This window comes from Argiope bruennichi, chromosome 8, assembly GCF_947563725.1.
Source record: "Argiope bruennichi chromosome 8, qqArgBrue1.1, whole genome shotgun sequence".
Lineage (NCBI taxonomy): Eukaryota > Metazoa > Arthropoda > Arachnida > Araneae > Araneidae > Argiope > Argiope bruennichi.
Window position 1 is genome coordinate 90,500,325 of NC_079158.1, and position 14,654 is coordinate 90,514,978.

Sequence of the window (14,654 nt, forward strand, 5' to 3'; positions counted from 1 at the left end):
AAATGATATTTCATTATTAGATATTTATGAGCATTTTTTTATTTAACTTTATCAGTTATATTTCTTTTCTTTAGCAGGTTTATAAAAAGTCAAACATTGTTTAGTTAATAAAAATATTTTCATTCAAGAAATATCCAAAACTGAATTGTTCATAACAAAGTATTATTCCACAATAAATTTGAAAGTAATAATTTTATCCTGAAGTTTCTTGAATTAATATAATTAAATAATTGGAAAATTCATAAATGAGAATAAACTTGAAGTAATTAAAAAATTCTTAATAAAAAAGCTAAAAAAGGGAATTATATAAGCAAATTTGAAAATATCACCTTATTCCGAAACAAATTTGAGGCAGAATAAAAACGAAATTTTAATAAAAATAAAACAATTAAAGTATTATTTAAAGAAATATACTTTAATTGTTCAGTAAAATTATTTGAGATTAAAATACTTGCATATTGAAATAAGTTCATCTAAACTGATGTTCTCAATTAAAATAAAATAATAAATACTTTGAAGGTCACTTTGAAAATAAATCTCTGGATTTTTTTTATTTGAACCCAGAATTTAACATTCTAATTTTTGACTAAAAAAAATTAACATTTTGTTTAAATGTTAATGAAACACTTCAAATGATATCATATAATATTTTCCATTACTTTAATTATCTAATTTGCTTTCTACCTAATTTTTAATGCAAAAAAATCTCAATTTATTCAAAAAGTGGAAAAATGAATTATATAACACCTATCTGATTTTTTTCGATTACTATTTTGGATAATTATTAGTAACTATAAATGTGTTTATCAACTCCCTCTATTTGAGAAAAGATAAAATATCGGATCGAATTTCATACTAATTAAGACGATACATGAGATACATAAAAAGAATAATAAAACGACATATTGAATTGATTTCAACACCGATTTCTTAATCCTATAAATGATAACAATCGCTATTTCAAATAAATATATTCTAAAATCTGAACCAGTGCAAACAATATTTCTCAAGGTAATTTATTCAAAATAATTTTAGTAGGGACACACCTAATCAGTTATAACCCACAACAGTTCCAATGACCACTCTAAAATATGTTGTAAACGATAAATTAAAAGTTTAAATCTGTATAATATTTTTCCTATAACAATAGAAAGCCGTGTGAACTTAGATATAGACTAAAGTCAGTTTGTAGAAGGAAAGAAAGTGTCTAATAATTTATTCTGAAAACATGTAAAGAATGTTCAGAAATTAGCTAATAATGATGCAATTGAGAGAGCGTAAATAATAAACCTCTGATACAAAATTTCATTCCATTACATTGAGTGAAGTTAGTTTTCAAATTTTCTTTGAAGAATAAACAAAAAGTAAATATTGGATAATTGGTTGAAATTTTGGTGGTGAAAATAAAATGGTTGAAATTTTACTATATTGGTTTGCAAGTAGGGAAAATATGATAAATTCGAAGTTTAAATCTGTATAATATTTTTCCTATAACAATAGAAGATCTTGCGAACTTTGTTATAAACTAAAGCTAGTTTGTAGAACGAAAGAAATTTTCTAATAATTAATTCTGAAAACATGTAAAGAATGTTCAGGAATTAGCTAATAATGATGCAATTGAGAGAGTGTAAATAATGAATCTCTGATGCAAAATTCCCTTCCACTACATTGAGTGAAGTTAACTTTCAAATTTTCTTTCAACTATAAACAAAAAGTAAACATGGGGTAAGTGACTGAAATTTTGGTGGTGAATATAAAATGATTGAAATTTTACTATATTGCCTAGCAAACAGGGAAGATGCAATTCTCCTTAAAGTTTGTAGCAATTATATTTTACACAACTTTGTTGTAATTCAGAAAATGCTATCAGCGTAATTAAAAATACGAAATTAATAAATATTCATAATTTATTTCCTAAATCTAGGAACAGAGACCAACTGTATAATCAAGGATCACTATTATTTGGAAAGCTTAATCCTAGATGGCATTAGTATAAGTTGTTATTAACATTAAAATTACTTCCTTTAATAATTCAGAATTTCAATAATATGAAGTAGGTGATGATGGTGATTGATCTAATTGGAAAGACTCTTAAGCTGATAATTCCAATGAGAAAATTATAATGAAATCGCCAATAGTTATTCGACGCTTAAATATTCATCTCGATTGAAGAAGGTCGCCACATGATAGATGAAAAATAAGTCCATTTTGAAACAGAAGAGTGATATAGACCAAAGTTAAAAATGTTCCTTTAAAATATTAACTTTCTGTGCTAATAGCCTTCTTCAAATTTCACTAACATGATGTTAGTTTGTAAAAATGATTAAGTCGACTAAATTTCAAATCAATTTATTTACATATTTTTTAACATTTAGTGTAACTGAAATAAAAATATCGGTCCTATCAATGCAACGGTTTATCTAAAGGCAAATATCTTGAGTCCATTATGAAGTGAAAGGCCTGACAGATATTAAGTCAATTATGAAAATGATACTTTATTTAGATAAATATAATGGAAATGATTCGTTATATATATATATATATATATATATATATATATATATATATATATATATATATATATATATATATATATATATATATATATATATATATATATATATATATATATATATACATATTCTAAATTTTCATTATGCAGGAGTTAAAAATTATTACAATATGGCCGTTTTTAGACGAATGGAAATTAAAATAGCAAAATCGTCCAAAAAATGCTACCGCAATAACTTAAAAATGAAAAAAAGTGCTTTATTCATAAACAGAGATTTGTGAATGGATATGACGCTGAAATATTTTTTACTGATAAATACAAGAGAATGTCCAAAATATTAATAAAAGAAAGGAAATATGCTTCCCATATTTTCAAGAAGATTTTAATTAAAGTATTTAAAAGGATAAAATCTAATTTTTTTAAAAAAAATTTATGGTGAAGATAACAACTAAAAACATTTATTTCAACATTATTTTGACAGAAACTTAGAAAGCAATGAATCGCCTGTTTCAATGATGAAAAACTATAAAGTGTTTCATGTTTACAAATTTTCATTTTATTTTGTAAACTCTTTTAAATAATGAATGAATGAAACTGATCTTCTTCAATACAGAGTGTATAAAATATCTCTCATAAAAACATCTTCAAAGATTTTCCTGGTACTATGCGTTGGTCTTAGCCATTTATATACTTCTCCTCCTGCGGTCATTTTCTGAGAATCTCACTGTGTATCATATGATCTGCTTAAATCCCTTGTGAAGGGAGAAAAAGCAAATCCGTGCAAAAATACATCTTCTTGAAAGAATTTCTCACAGGAGAAGGCCTTTTTTGAAAGGCAATATGTTCTCCATCTACCGTTTCAAATAGTGTATCATTCTTTTCCATTCCGATTCAAATAGCTCAATAGATATTGCAAGATACGTACATATCTTTATGTTATTTGCTATGTATGTTTTGAGCATTATATTTTAAGGCTTTTAGGTTCTAAAAATAGTTATTGGATAAAATGAAATTTGAAAACCTATAATTAATATATAATTAATGCAGATACAGAACGAAAGCTGTCAAGCATTAAAAAAATTATTTACCATTATCATAATTATCATATTAAAAAATCATTTAAACATTAAAACATCATGGAGAACAAATTCATTATGAGGTTACTTTTTCTTCAATGATGATCATTAAATCCATTTATTCTATTTGATAAAGCTATGGTTAATATTTCATTCTTTTGCCTGTTAGTTGGCTGATCCGATAATACCGAAAAGTAAAAGCACTGTAATATTCCAGTTATTAAGTATTGAATTCAAGAATAAGATTAGATTATTTTTAGTTCCTGTATAGGCATCTTTCAAAAAAGACTATACTTGTGCAATGACAACCATTTTGTAACCATTAAAGCAATTTACTAATTTCATTCGATAAAGTTGTAACTAATATTTCATTTATTTTGTCTATTATCTGACTATTCCTGTAATATATGTAAGTAAAAGTAATGTAATTTCCTGTTATTAAATACGGAATTCAAGAGTAAAAGTAGATTATTTTTAGTTTCAATTTTTTCATCTTTCAAAAATAACTATTATTTTTTTTCATGATTAATTACACATGTAAAATTTTAATTATACTTATTAACCGAAAAAATGTATTGAAATTGCAGGTAAAGACATACGATAAATCAGATGCACAACATAAAACTAAATTCATATGGCATTCCGTTAATGATATTAATTCTTTATTTACCGACGGTACTTTAAAGTATAGTTTAAATCCGAATGATATCTTCACAATCTGACTATTTTTTTCTGATAGCATTTGAAAGAACACCAAAAAATGTTTTTCCAATAGAAATCAGTAGATATCAACTAAAAAAATAACATTAAAAATCTTTTACTATTAATTTAATTATTTTAATTAATAAAAAAAATTCTTCTTCCAATGTATATTCTGTACCAAAACTTAACTAATGGTTCAAAAACAAATTAGTAAAATTAAATTAGAAAAATTGTTGGTAAAATAATATGGTAAATAAAGGGTTGAAACCTACTCATTAAATAAAGAACACTTAAATTACAAATCAGTTTCCTGTGAAACAATATTTTTTTAACTAAATTAAATGTATTATTTTGTAAATATTTTTTTTAAATTAATGTGGAATAAAAGAAAAGCAAATCAACCCCCCACCCCACCCCAAAAAAACTATGTATACCGAGCTACTTGAAAGGAAAGGGGTATCTGATAAAATATATTTCCTCTACGTATTTCAATAAACAGGGCTGTAACTGATATTTACCTGTTACAAAAAGCTTTCCAGCCGCTGTGCTTGGGGCCACTTCTCCTGTAAGACGATTTCTTGTTACACATCGGTAACTCTTAAAGCCATCTTCGATACTTGCGCCTCTAATGTGTAGTTCCCCAGTAGGGAATATACTGTAACGTCCACCTAAATCAGAGAAAGACATTCGTAAGATAGAGTTGCATTCTGGTAAAAGATGTATTCATGTATTATTTATAAATATATTATATAAGTAGAAATCGAGAGCTGAATATGATTCAATTCTTTTCCTTTTGTTTTAACTTTCTTATTATAGAATATATTTTAAAACAATATTTAAGTTACTCTAGGCCATTTGAGATAAAATAGAAGTCTACTTTACTGGATTCAGTTATACATCAGTAAAACGTTCATACCATCAAACAATTCAACTTTGTATTCATAGAATAAGATATTTCTTTCACAGGAGGTTGGTTTATAAAGTAGTTGCGCATCGCAAAATACATGTAGGTTTCAGTTTATATGTTGGATATGTAGAATATATGAAAGAAACATAAGATATGAAAATAAATTCTTTCGATATTTACCGCTGAAACATATTTTTAGGATTGAATTTCGTTTTATGTATGGTCCACAAATCCATAGATACTTATTCAAATAAAATCTCACGTACACAAATATTTTAATAAATATTTTTAATATTTTTATAAATATTTATTTTAATTATAAACACATTAAATACATCATTTAAATTATTTTATATATATTTTGTAAATAAATAATACAAACAGTGATTGTAAAATCCTTTTTGAATTTTCTCTTATGTTCTGAATAATGTTTAATAATAGCACTTCCCAATAGCATTTTTTTTTTGTATAATCCTTTATGAGCAGTAACATATTGACCATTTCTTGTAAAAACGCTGTGAAGTTACAGTGTCATTTCTCTATATCAATAGTTATTTGATAATTATTTTTTTAAAAACCGAATGGTAACACACTCTTATATGGAATGAGGAATACTTATAAAATTCCTCGCCAAATGCAGGCATATACTTAATTTCTTTTACTATCTGTAAATACATGATGAGCTCAATAAGGATGTGTCGTTTCCTCGGATGAGTAAGAAGAGATATATTTACTCGGGATTCCAAACTAATCGAGATAATATTTCTTGAGATAATATCGTGTTGAAGATAATGTTTACATTTAAAAACATTTCAAAAACCAGAAGAGGATTTAGGGTGGTAAGGTCGGGTGTAAGTCTAAGACTAGGCTTAATTTACTCACTTCTATGCTATAAGAAAGTACAGAAAAGGCTTAATATGTAATGTATTGGTTACTTTATTAGTGACCATCAATTTCATTGATTTAATCTTTAGTAAAGAAATGAATAAAAATAAACCTTCAATCAAGTTCATGCTTTTTGGGTAAGAAGTGAATTATCCATAGAGTAAACAGACCCAAAAAATAAATTGTGATATATTTATTGAAATCTTTTTTTCACAAAACTTAAACTTCCATGAAATGATATTGACATCGCACCATAGTATTAGTAACTACATTCTTATTGTTTACAGATAGTGCAAGATAATGATTTTTAGAAAGATAATCTTATTCATCGTTTATTTATATAACGCAAGCAATACTTTAAATTATTTTATATTTTTAAGCAAGCGCAATATGAAATGAATAATACACGCCCCAGATGTTTCATTTATTCTGAAATTTTGCTTTTTCAAATATATGACACTATGTGTTTTTGAACATTTTTATAGACGAGCATTAGGAAAAGGTTTGAGTGGGAAAATTGTATTTAAAAAATGTATCATTCTACAATTTGGATGTAAAATACAGGGTGACAGAGAATTCTTGGACATAATATAAAATTACGTAAAAGAGCAACGATGCTTCTTAGATGATGTATAATATCAATATAACTCATGAAGCTTTATTTCACAACATAATTATTTTTTCAGAATCCGATAGACTGTGCTATGTATAGCCTGATGATGATTTCATGAGAAAATTTCCGTGATGTTTTCAAAATTGAATTGCTTGGATTTTTTTTTTCTTATGGGGGATATGAAAGCTTATTTGTAATAGATGCTTGCTATAATTTCCAGATTTTAAAGTAATGAATCACAGATTCTATCCAATATGATATTATATATATGCTTGGAACTGCATGGCTAGAAATTGTGCGTTAGTTGGGCATTCTATGCAAGAATCTATTCATGCAAGGAGCCCAAGAACTAACCAGACATTCTATTTTACTTTCTATGCCTCTATGTAAAGAAATAAAGAATAATTCTATTTAGTTAAAAAAAATAAGCATTGGATTTTGTGATGCTAAGACTCAGAATTACCTCGCTATATACGAAATTAAACAATATAAATGAAATTCTATTCTCTAACATATCCTCATATGTTCATCTATATATAGACATTACCTCTTTCGGGAGATGCTACAATAGTTCTAGAATCATCTCGAACCCATGACGTTACAGCAACATAGTCTTTCATGAAGCTTGGAATACTGCATCGCATCACAGCCGTGTTCCCAGTAACTGTATATTCATCGAAAACTTGGATCTTGTAAGGCTGTTTAACCACTGAAAAAGAATATTTCATTATGTTTTCATTGAAGTTTTCAAATAGCATACTTAATAATTCATTTTTCGACATTTTAATGAATTAATAATATCTGTCATCATTTTCTAAAACTCATATTATGAGAATACTAATTATTATTTGTTTTTAAAACATGGAATGCTTAGCAATTTCCTAAACCACAATGAACTTGCACTCTTACGCTATGGATTTGCAAATTTTGAATTCTTTGATTCTAATAACTGTGTTTAATTTTTTTTTCCAAATAAAATATACATTGTTCTAATACACCATGTTTCTATAAGTATGATATACTTTGATGATCCTTCTGAAATAAATTAGTTCAACTGAACTATTCTCCTAATATCTACTATTATCTGTTTTTAAACTTGGTCTTTATATATACTTATGGAATTCGTTTTTCTACAAATGCAGAAAGCTCTATTTTTACTCATTTTTATTATGTGTACAATTTATTACGTGTTCAAGAACAGGATGGTTAGACTTAAATTAATTCTCCTCAAATCTATGTGAATCCCATTTAGATAAATATATTTGAATGAAAACTAGTGTGAATTTTATAGGGGACAATGGCAGATATATATGCAACCGAAAAATTGTAGTTCCAATTTAGTCCAAAAGGGAAAAAATGAAAGAATTTTATAAGGATTTGGAACAAAAAAGATTCTGTACAAATTACATTAAATGACAACATAAAAGTCATTTTATGCAGTTTTTAAATTATATTAATTAATTCATATTTATGTACAAAACTCAACATTGTATTAGAGATTCACAAAATTACCAGACATTTTATTAATATTAGTCATTTTGCAAATTTTTATGTTATGTTTCGTAATGCGAATTCATACTACGACTGGTGTGGCGTGTAATTGTTAAAAATGTTTTTTTTTCGTCTTTTTCAAAAATGATTTTTTTTGTCGTATTTCTTATATTACCATGGTTTGGAATTAAAAATGTATCAAAATATAGTCAACGTCTAGTAGCGCAACATGGAAACTAAATGACAATTTAACTAAACAAATCTAAAAATATAAATACATGACCAATATTTAAAATTTGAAACATTAACAAAATCATTCAACTACTCTTCAAAAACCTTTGTTTCAACGTTAAACACATAAGTAATATTAAATTTTGTAATTACCATCAGATCAATCACACACTAACTACTGTTAAATCAATACAATTTATTGGAATTTGTTTTTCCGAAAAGTAATACTCCTAATTATGTATATAAAAGCTTAAAGCAAGTCAACAACAAAAGGCTTCATTGAGGAAAGAATACTTTCCACAACTCCAAACAGAAATGCAAATTCCATTCTAATGTTTTCTGACAAAAACATCCAATTAAGACGACATCCCGGATGCAAAGAAAATGCAATTAAGCTTGGATTTTCCAACGTCCCGTGATGACAGAGAAAGAGCAATTAAAAAGAATGCCTAATTAGTGGGACAAATTATTTTTTTCAAACATCAAATCAAGACATTCGAATACGGTAGAAAAGAGAGCGTTATAAATTGCATTTGTCTTCCTAAGCTTCCTTTTGATAAAGTATTTTGTTCTAAATTTATTTGAAGAGATAAAGGTAGATACAAAAGATGAAGATAAAAAAATTATACAAAGAAGGGAAAAAAAGAGTAACTTATACATTGAATAGAAATTTCGTGAGACTTCTAGAAACAACTATGTTTTAGAAAAGTAAGTCATGCAAGATTCGAACCATTGTTTAGAATGTAATTATTTTCTAGGTAAAGATAGAAATACTTTAAAGCTGAATTAAAGAAGAAATAGACTCTTTTGTAATGCTTTTCAATTTAGATGTGGATCCCAAGGTAGCATTAGTAATTCGTTCCACCAAAAAATACCACTGCTTTGTTTCAAGCTTTAATTTCTGAAAATAACAACTTTGTTTCAGCATATTAAATTGAAATAAAGGAGCAGAATTATTTTTTAAGAAAAAGTAAATGCATCTCTATCAAATTAATTATTCTTTGAATAAAATATCTTGATAGAATAAGCTTTCTAAAAATACTCCAAAGTCATTAGTGGTTTATCTTGAAAATGAAGTTTAGAGTTAAACGAAAAATTTTCGTTTAAAAGCTTAATGAGACATTTTTAAATGCCTTCGTCAATAATTAGAAGCATTTATCGTAAATATTAATAAAATGTCTTATTAAATATCATAAAGAGCATAATATAAAATCTCGATTATTCATTCGTATTAATTTATAATGCAAGGAACAGCGGATTAAAAATATGAAAAATGTTTCAAAAATGTATGGTTATATTCTATAAACTAATCATTAAAAGAAAGATTCTGTATTATGTAATTGCCATATTTTTTTATTTCTTGAATTATCATAAGTCATTTGTAAATTCAAATAACTAACTAAATTGAAGCTTTAGAATAGAAATATGTTCTTAACCGGAAAATAAAATATATAACAAAGAAATTAAAAATGTCCGGCACAAAGAATATGATTTTTGAAAAGCTTGAGGTATAATTTACCAGATATAGTGATTGCTCGAAAATTGTCTGCTTTCCTTTTAAACGAATGAAAGAAAATATGCATCGATCATTTGCAAATACTGCCAAAATATATCAAAATCAAAAATAATATCGCATGTATCATTGCAATATTATTATAATGCTATTTGAAATACTCGTTCCATTGCATTTATGTTATGATGAACTAAATCAGCTATATGCAGTAGACTACGATGGATTGCTTAATTGTTGACTTTAGATCATGGACGTAATCATGTTCGTAAATCATATTGATCCATAGTCAAATTTTTTTCTCATAGTTCCTTAAGGCTTACATCTAATGCCTAAATTCTTTTATATGACTAGACCTATCAAATAACCTATAAAGACCTAAAGACTTTTTATATAATCAGTTTTATAGTTTATGCAATATATATATATATATATATATATATATATATATATATATATATATATATATATATATATATATATATATATATATATATATATATATATATATATATATATATATATATATATATATATATATATATATATATATATATATATATATATATATATATATATATATATATATATATATATATATATATTTAGCAGATTTCTGAACTAGAATTTAGATTTTTTAAATATTAAATGCAAAAAATAATTTTTAAACTGATGAACAATATTTTCTTAAGCAAAGTTGTGTTATTAAAGCTGTTTTATATAACATATATTGAATGTTTAACTTAACTTTCAGGAACAAAAGCTTAATTGTATATAAAACAAATGAACTTTGACACGTATTTTTTTAAATGCCAATAATACATTTTTATTCGGTTAAAATCTTTAATAACAATATTTTAAAACATATATACTATTCAATATCTGCTCTAGAGCACAAATATTGAATAATGAACATTTAGCACTTGAAAAAGTAATTCTATGCCTAATTATTCTCCTAACACAAGGACTTGTCTATTGTTCCAAAATGTATATATATATATATATATATATATATATATATATATATATAAAATTGTTTTAAGTTGAATTTATATATTTATTTTAAACTGAAAAATTAATCCACATTTTTTAATTAATAACAATCAAATTTAAGAATAAATAAATAAAACTTCAAAATGTTGTACCATCTTGAATAGTGAATGAGAGGCACCATTCGAGTGCAAAGAGCTGAATTCATTCCAACAAATCCACAAAGCCTTGTTTTTATTTGAAAAGTGAACAATTTAAATTTCTTCGATTATTTTCTATTCTGATGGGTTTTTTTTATAAATGACTCATTTTATTATTACTCTTATATTAAATTTAAAAAGAAATCATATTTTAAATTATTAAAAATCAGTCACACTTTTACAAAAAAATATAAATTCATAAATTTGGAATCCCACGTGCGCAATAGCTTGTTTTCATTTGAAATCTTCAAAGTGTCGCAAAAGCGAACGCATTAGACAAAGCATTTCGTCACCAAGATACCATCTCAATCTCAAACCATACCTATTTAAAGCATCAGAAGAAACTCGCCGACCCTCCAGGGCCTTGTAGAAACGCGGCTACGATTTCTCAATAGCAGTGGCAGTAATTAAGCATCTACGCTTGTTTAAAAGGCAAAGGGGGGTAGCTGAGTGATAGGCAGTAAGGGAGAGGCATTGAGGAGCGAGTTCCTGAAAGCTTTCTGTTCAAAATGGCCTGAAGATAAGAGGCTTGATATTTTACTTTTCCGAAAATGGCCTTCTATTCCGTGCACTTTAAAAGATGACGGCGAGTGAAGGAGTGTGGGGAATCGGTAGACTAATGCTAGTCCCAAGGTTGGAGCATGATGTCTTGATAAGTGCAGAAGATAAAATCGCGAGATGATGGTACATTTCGTGGGATGATATCGATAATGGAGTTCGTAGTGGGAGATCCCTTTTGTGGAGCAGTGCGCAATGAAAAATTCTTTATATTTCAGAATGTCCGTTTAATGGTTCTTTGCGGTAAGACGTCAAGCTTTCTTAAGCCATTATTTAGTCTGTATCGAGGAATGTCTTGCGATGTTTTCCAGGTGAAAAGGTGATACTTATATAATGGCAATCCTGCAATGTTCGGTGAAGTTTGGTTGGAGTAATATCGTTTTTTCGAGGAACAGAACAGGATGGCATCAAAAATAATAAAGAAATGGCTATTTTAGATAGTATAAATTCCGATTTCTTTAAAAAATATATCCGATTTTTTGTTCTAAAATCAATAATAAGTCAAGAATGCTTTAATCAATAATGTAACTATAATATTAATAAAATCTGTAATTTGGTAATAAATAAATGGCTATTTTAGATAGTATAAATTTCAATTTCTATAAAAAAAATATAAAAAATTCTAATTTCTATAAAGTTCTAAAATAAATAATTAGCCAAGAATATTTTAATCACTTATTTAATTATAGGCATTAAAATCTCTAATTTGGGCCTAACTTTGGTTTAGAAACTTTCTACTATTTTGTTGTCCCCGAAATTAAACTCCTTGACTTTTATCTAATAGAATTTATTTTGTTATTCATAAGTGAACATCAAAAAATGTATAGGATATAGATAATATTTAGAACAATATGCTTTATAATTAGAAAGAATAATATTTAGCTTAATATTTAGAAAAGTAAAATGAAATTTATGTTTGCAAGTTATTTTTATGTGTGTCAACGAAAACTTGTTAAATATTAAAAAACCGGTTTTATCGGTTTCTAAATAAAAAAAATAAAAAATAAAAAATAAATGTATCTTTATAATTCTAAATTTTAGTCACTATAAACAAATTATACTAAATTAATATATATAAGAATTGTATAATATATGTTGTCACTTTATCAGAGCAATTCATATGTCAGTTTGCATAACCAGCTATGTATTTAATAGAATTGGAAGCTGGAAATGATTTCATTTCTTTTATCACAATTGATTTTACAACTACCATGAAAATATACTGATGGAATATATTAAATAATAACTAAATTTTTGTGAAATGTATAAAATAGAATGTGAATGTTCAAAATAAAATTTTGAAGTCACAAATAAAAATAGCATCAATCGAATAATAATTATCAAAACGAACTAGATGTGTATATATTAACAGATTTCTTCAATGTTCAAAAAAAAAAAAAAAAAAGAAAGAAAGAAAAAAGAGAATATCCTTGCTCTTTAAAAATTATTTTTAATAAATTTAATAAAATGCTATTGAAGTTTTGTTATTTCTTTTTCAGATATATCAAACATTGTACAAATCAATTCGATGGGAAGAAAGACGCAAAGAAGATTACAATATTTCTTCAACGTAATTTTTGCAAAGTAATATTTTAATAATGATTTTGCATATCTTTCTCATTTTCCTACTTTTCAATTTATTTGATAAATATTTAATGTACTATTGACTTTCCTATCTCTCATCAGTTAGCTGCTTTTACCTCCTAAAATAAAGTTTCTACTTAATAGCGAATTGCATTGTGCGAAGCTGATTCCAAAGAACATTACCTTTTTGAAAAGAAAAATAAATTTTCTTGAAAAGAAGGAGGAATAAGTTTTTTTTAATATATATTTTCGGTTGTCTTAAATTATATATAAATATATTTTTGATTTAATTTTTTAAAATATTCTATAGCAAAAAAAAAAAAAAATTACTTTGAATATTTCATTTAATAAATTTTAATTAATACGCTGTTGAAAATGTATTTAATTTCATTCAATTACTTTTAATGATGATGATGCCGTGTCCACGCTACAACGAAAGGATGTGCAGTAGCTTTTGAGGATAAAGACCCATGAGAACCCGAGTGCAGAAGTCTGACGTCTAGCTCATATGAAGGTCACATTCACACACTCGCTTGCACAACTTCCTTATTCCGGAGGGGGGGCTCTTTCACACACCTCACAGGGTGAATAACAGCCATTTCCGTACCAAGACTCGAACCCGCGACTCTAAAATCAAGTGGAAGATCTTCATGCTACCCTTAGGCCAGGACGCCTGCTTTATTTTTAATGCATTTTACTTATATCAAGACCGTAAATTGAATAACGTAAATTTCTTTTCAAGATAAAATATAACAAATGGTTGAAATTATATACGCCCAAACACTTATTCAAGATATCGAGTTTCTATGTATTCGCATGAACCCAATAGATTTCATGTAAGTACATTATAAACAGTCATAGAATTTGCTGAAGTAAATATCTTTAATATAAGTTTCAAGAAGATTTAGAGTTTTCTCAAAATCGAATAAAGTTCTTTATTTATGAGCATTAACTACTTAATCCGTATAAAATTGTATAAAGTAAATGAAAATTTGCGAGGAAATTATAATTAAAACTTCCCGTCTTATTACGAAACTCTTTCTCAGAATGAAATATGAATAATCCTTTCCAAAGATTTCGATTCGGAATGCCTCTACATTTCCACTTTAATTTGCGCATATTAAATATCGTAATCACCCAAGAGAATTATAAAGTTACAATCTTAAATCAGAACTCAGCCCATAAAGGTAACTTTGAGACTATTTACTGATGCAGGCACTAATCAATACAATTGCCGGGTCAGTTCTGGGTTTCAATCTTTATCTGGTAAAAGGAATATTGATTTTTCCATTTTGTTGAATATAATTTCGCATATTTTCCTTCACTTTGATTTTAAATATTTCATTATAACCATGCAAAAATGTTTTCAGATATTTTAGGTTTTATCAGTTTGCA

The 14,654-nt window shown here is 26.3% G+C and overlaps 1 protein-coding gene across 2 annotated transcripts in view; it reads right to left on the reverse strand.

Moving 5' to 3' along the window:
- Nucleotides 1-14,654, reverse strand: part of LOC129981268 (cell adhesion molecule Dscam2-like) — a 292,355-nt gene that overhangs the window by 154,870 nt on the left and 122,831 nt on the right. For both annotated transcript variants that reach the window (XR_008785299.1, XM_056092040.1), the window contains exons 3-4: nucleotides 7,243-7,404; nucleotides 4,809-4,958 (exon numbers count right to left, since the gene is read on the reverse strand). Coding sequence is in view for 1 of the 2 variants with exons in the window: in XM_056092040.1 (XP_055948015.1) it covers nucleotides 4,809-4,958; nucleotides 7,243-7,404 (312 nt within the window). In the remaining variant the exon portion in view is untranslated. The remainder of the gene's footprint in view (nucleotides 1-4,808; nucleotides 4,959-7,242; nucleotides 7,405-14,654) is intronic.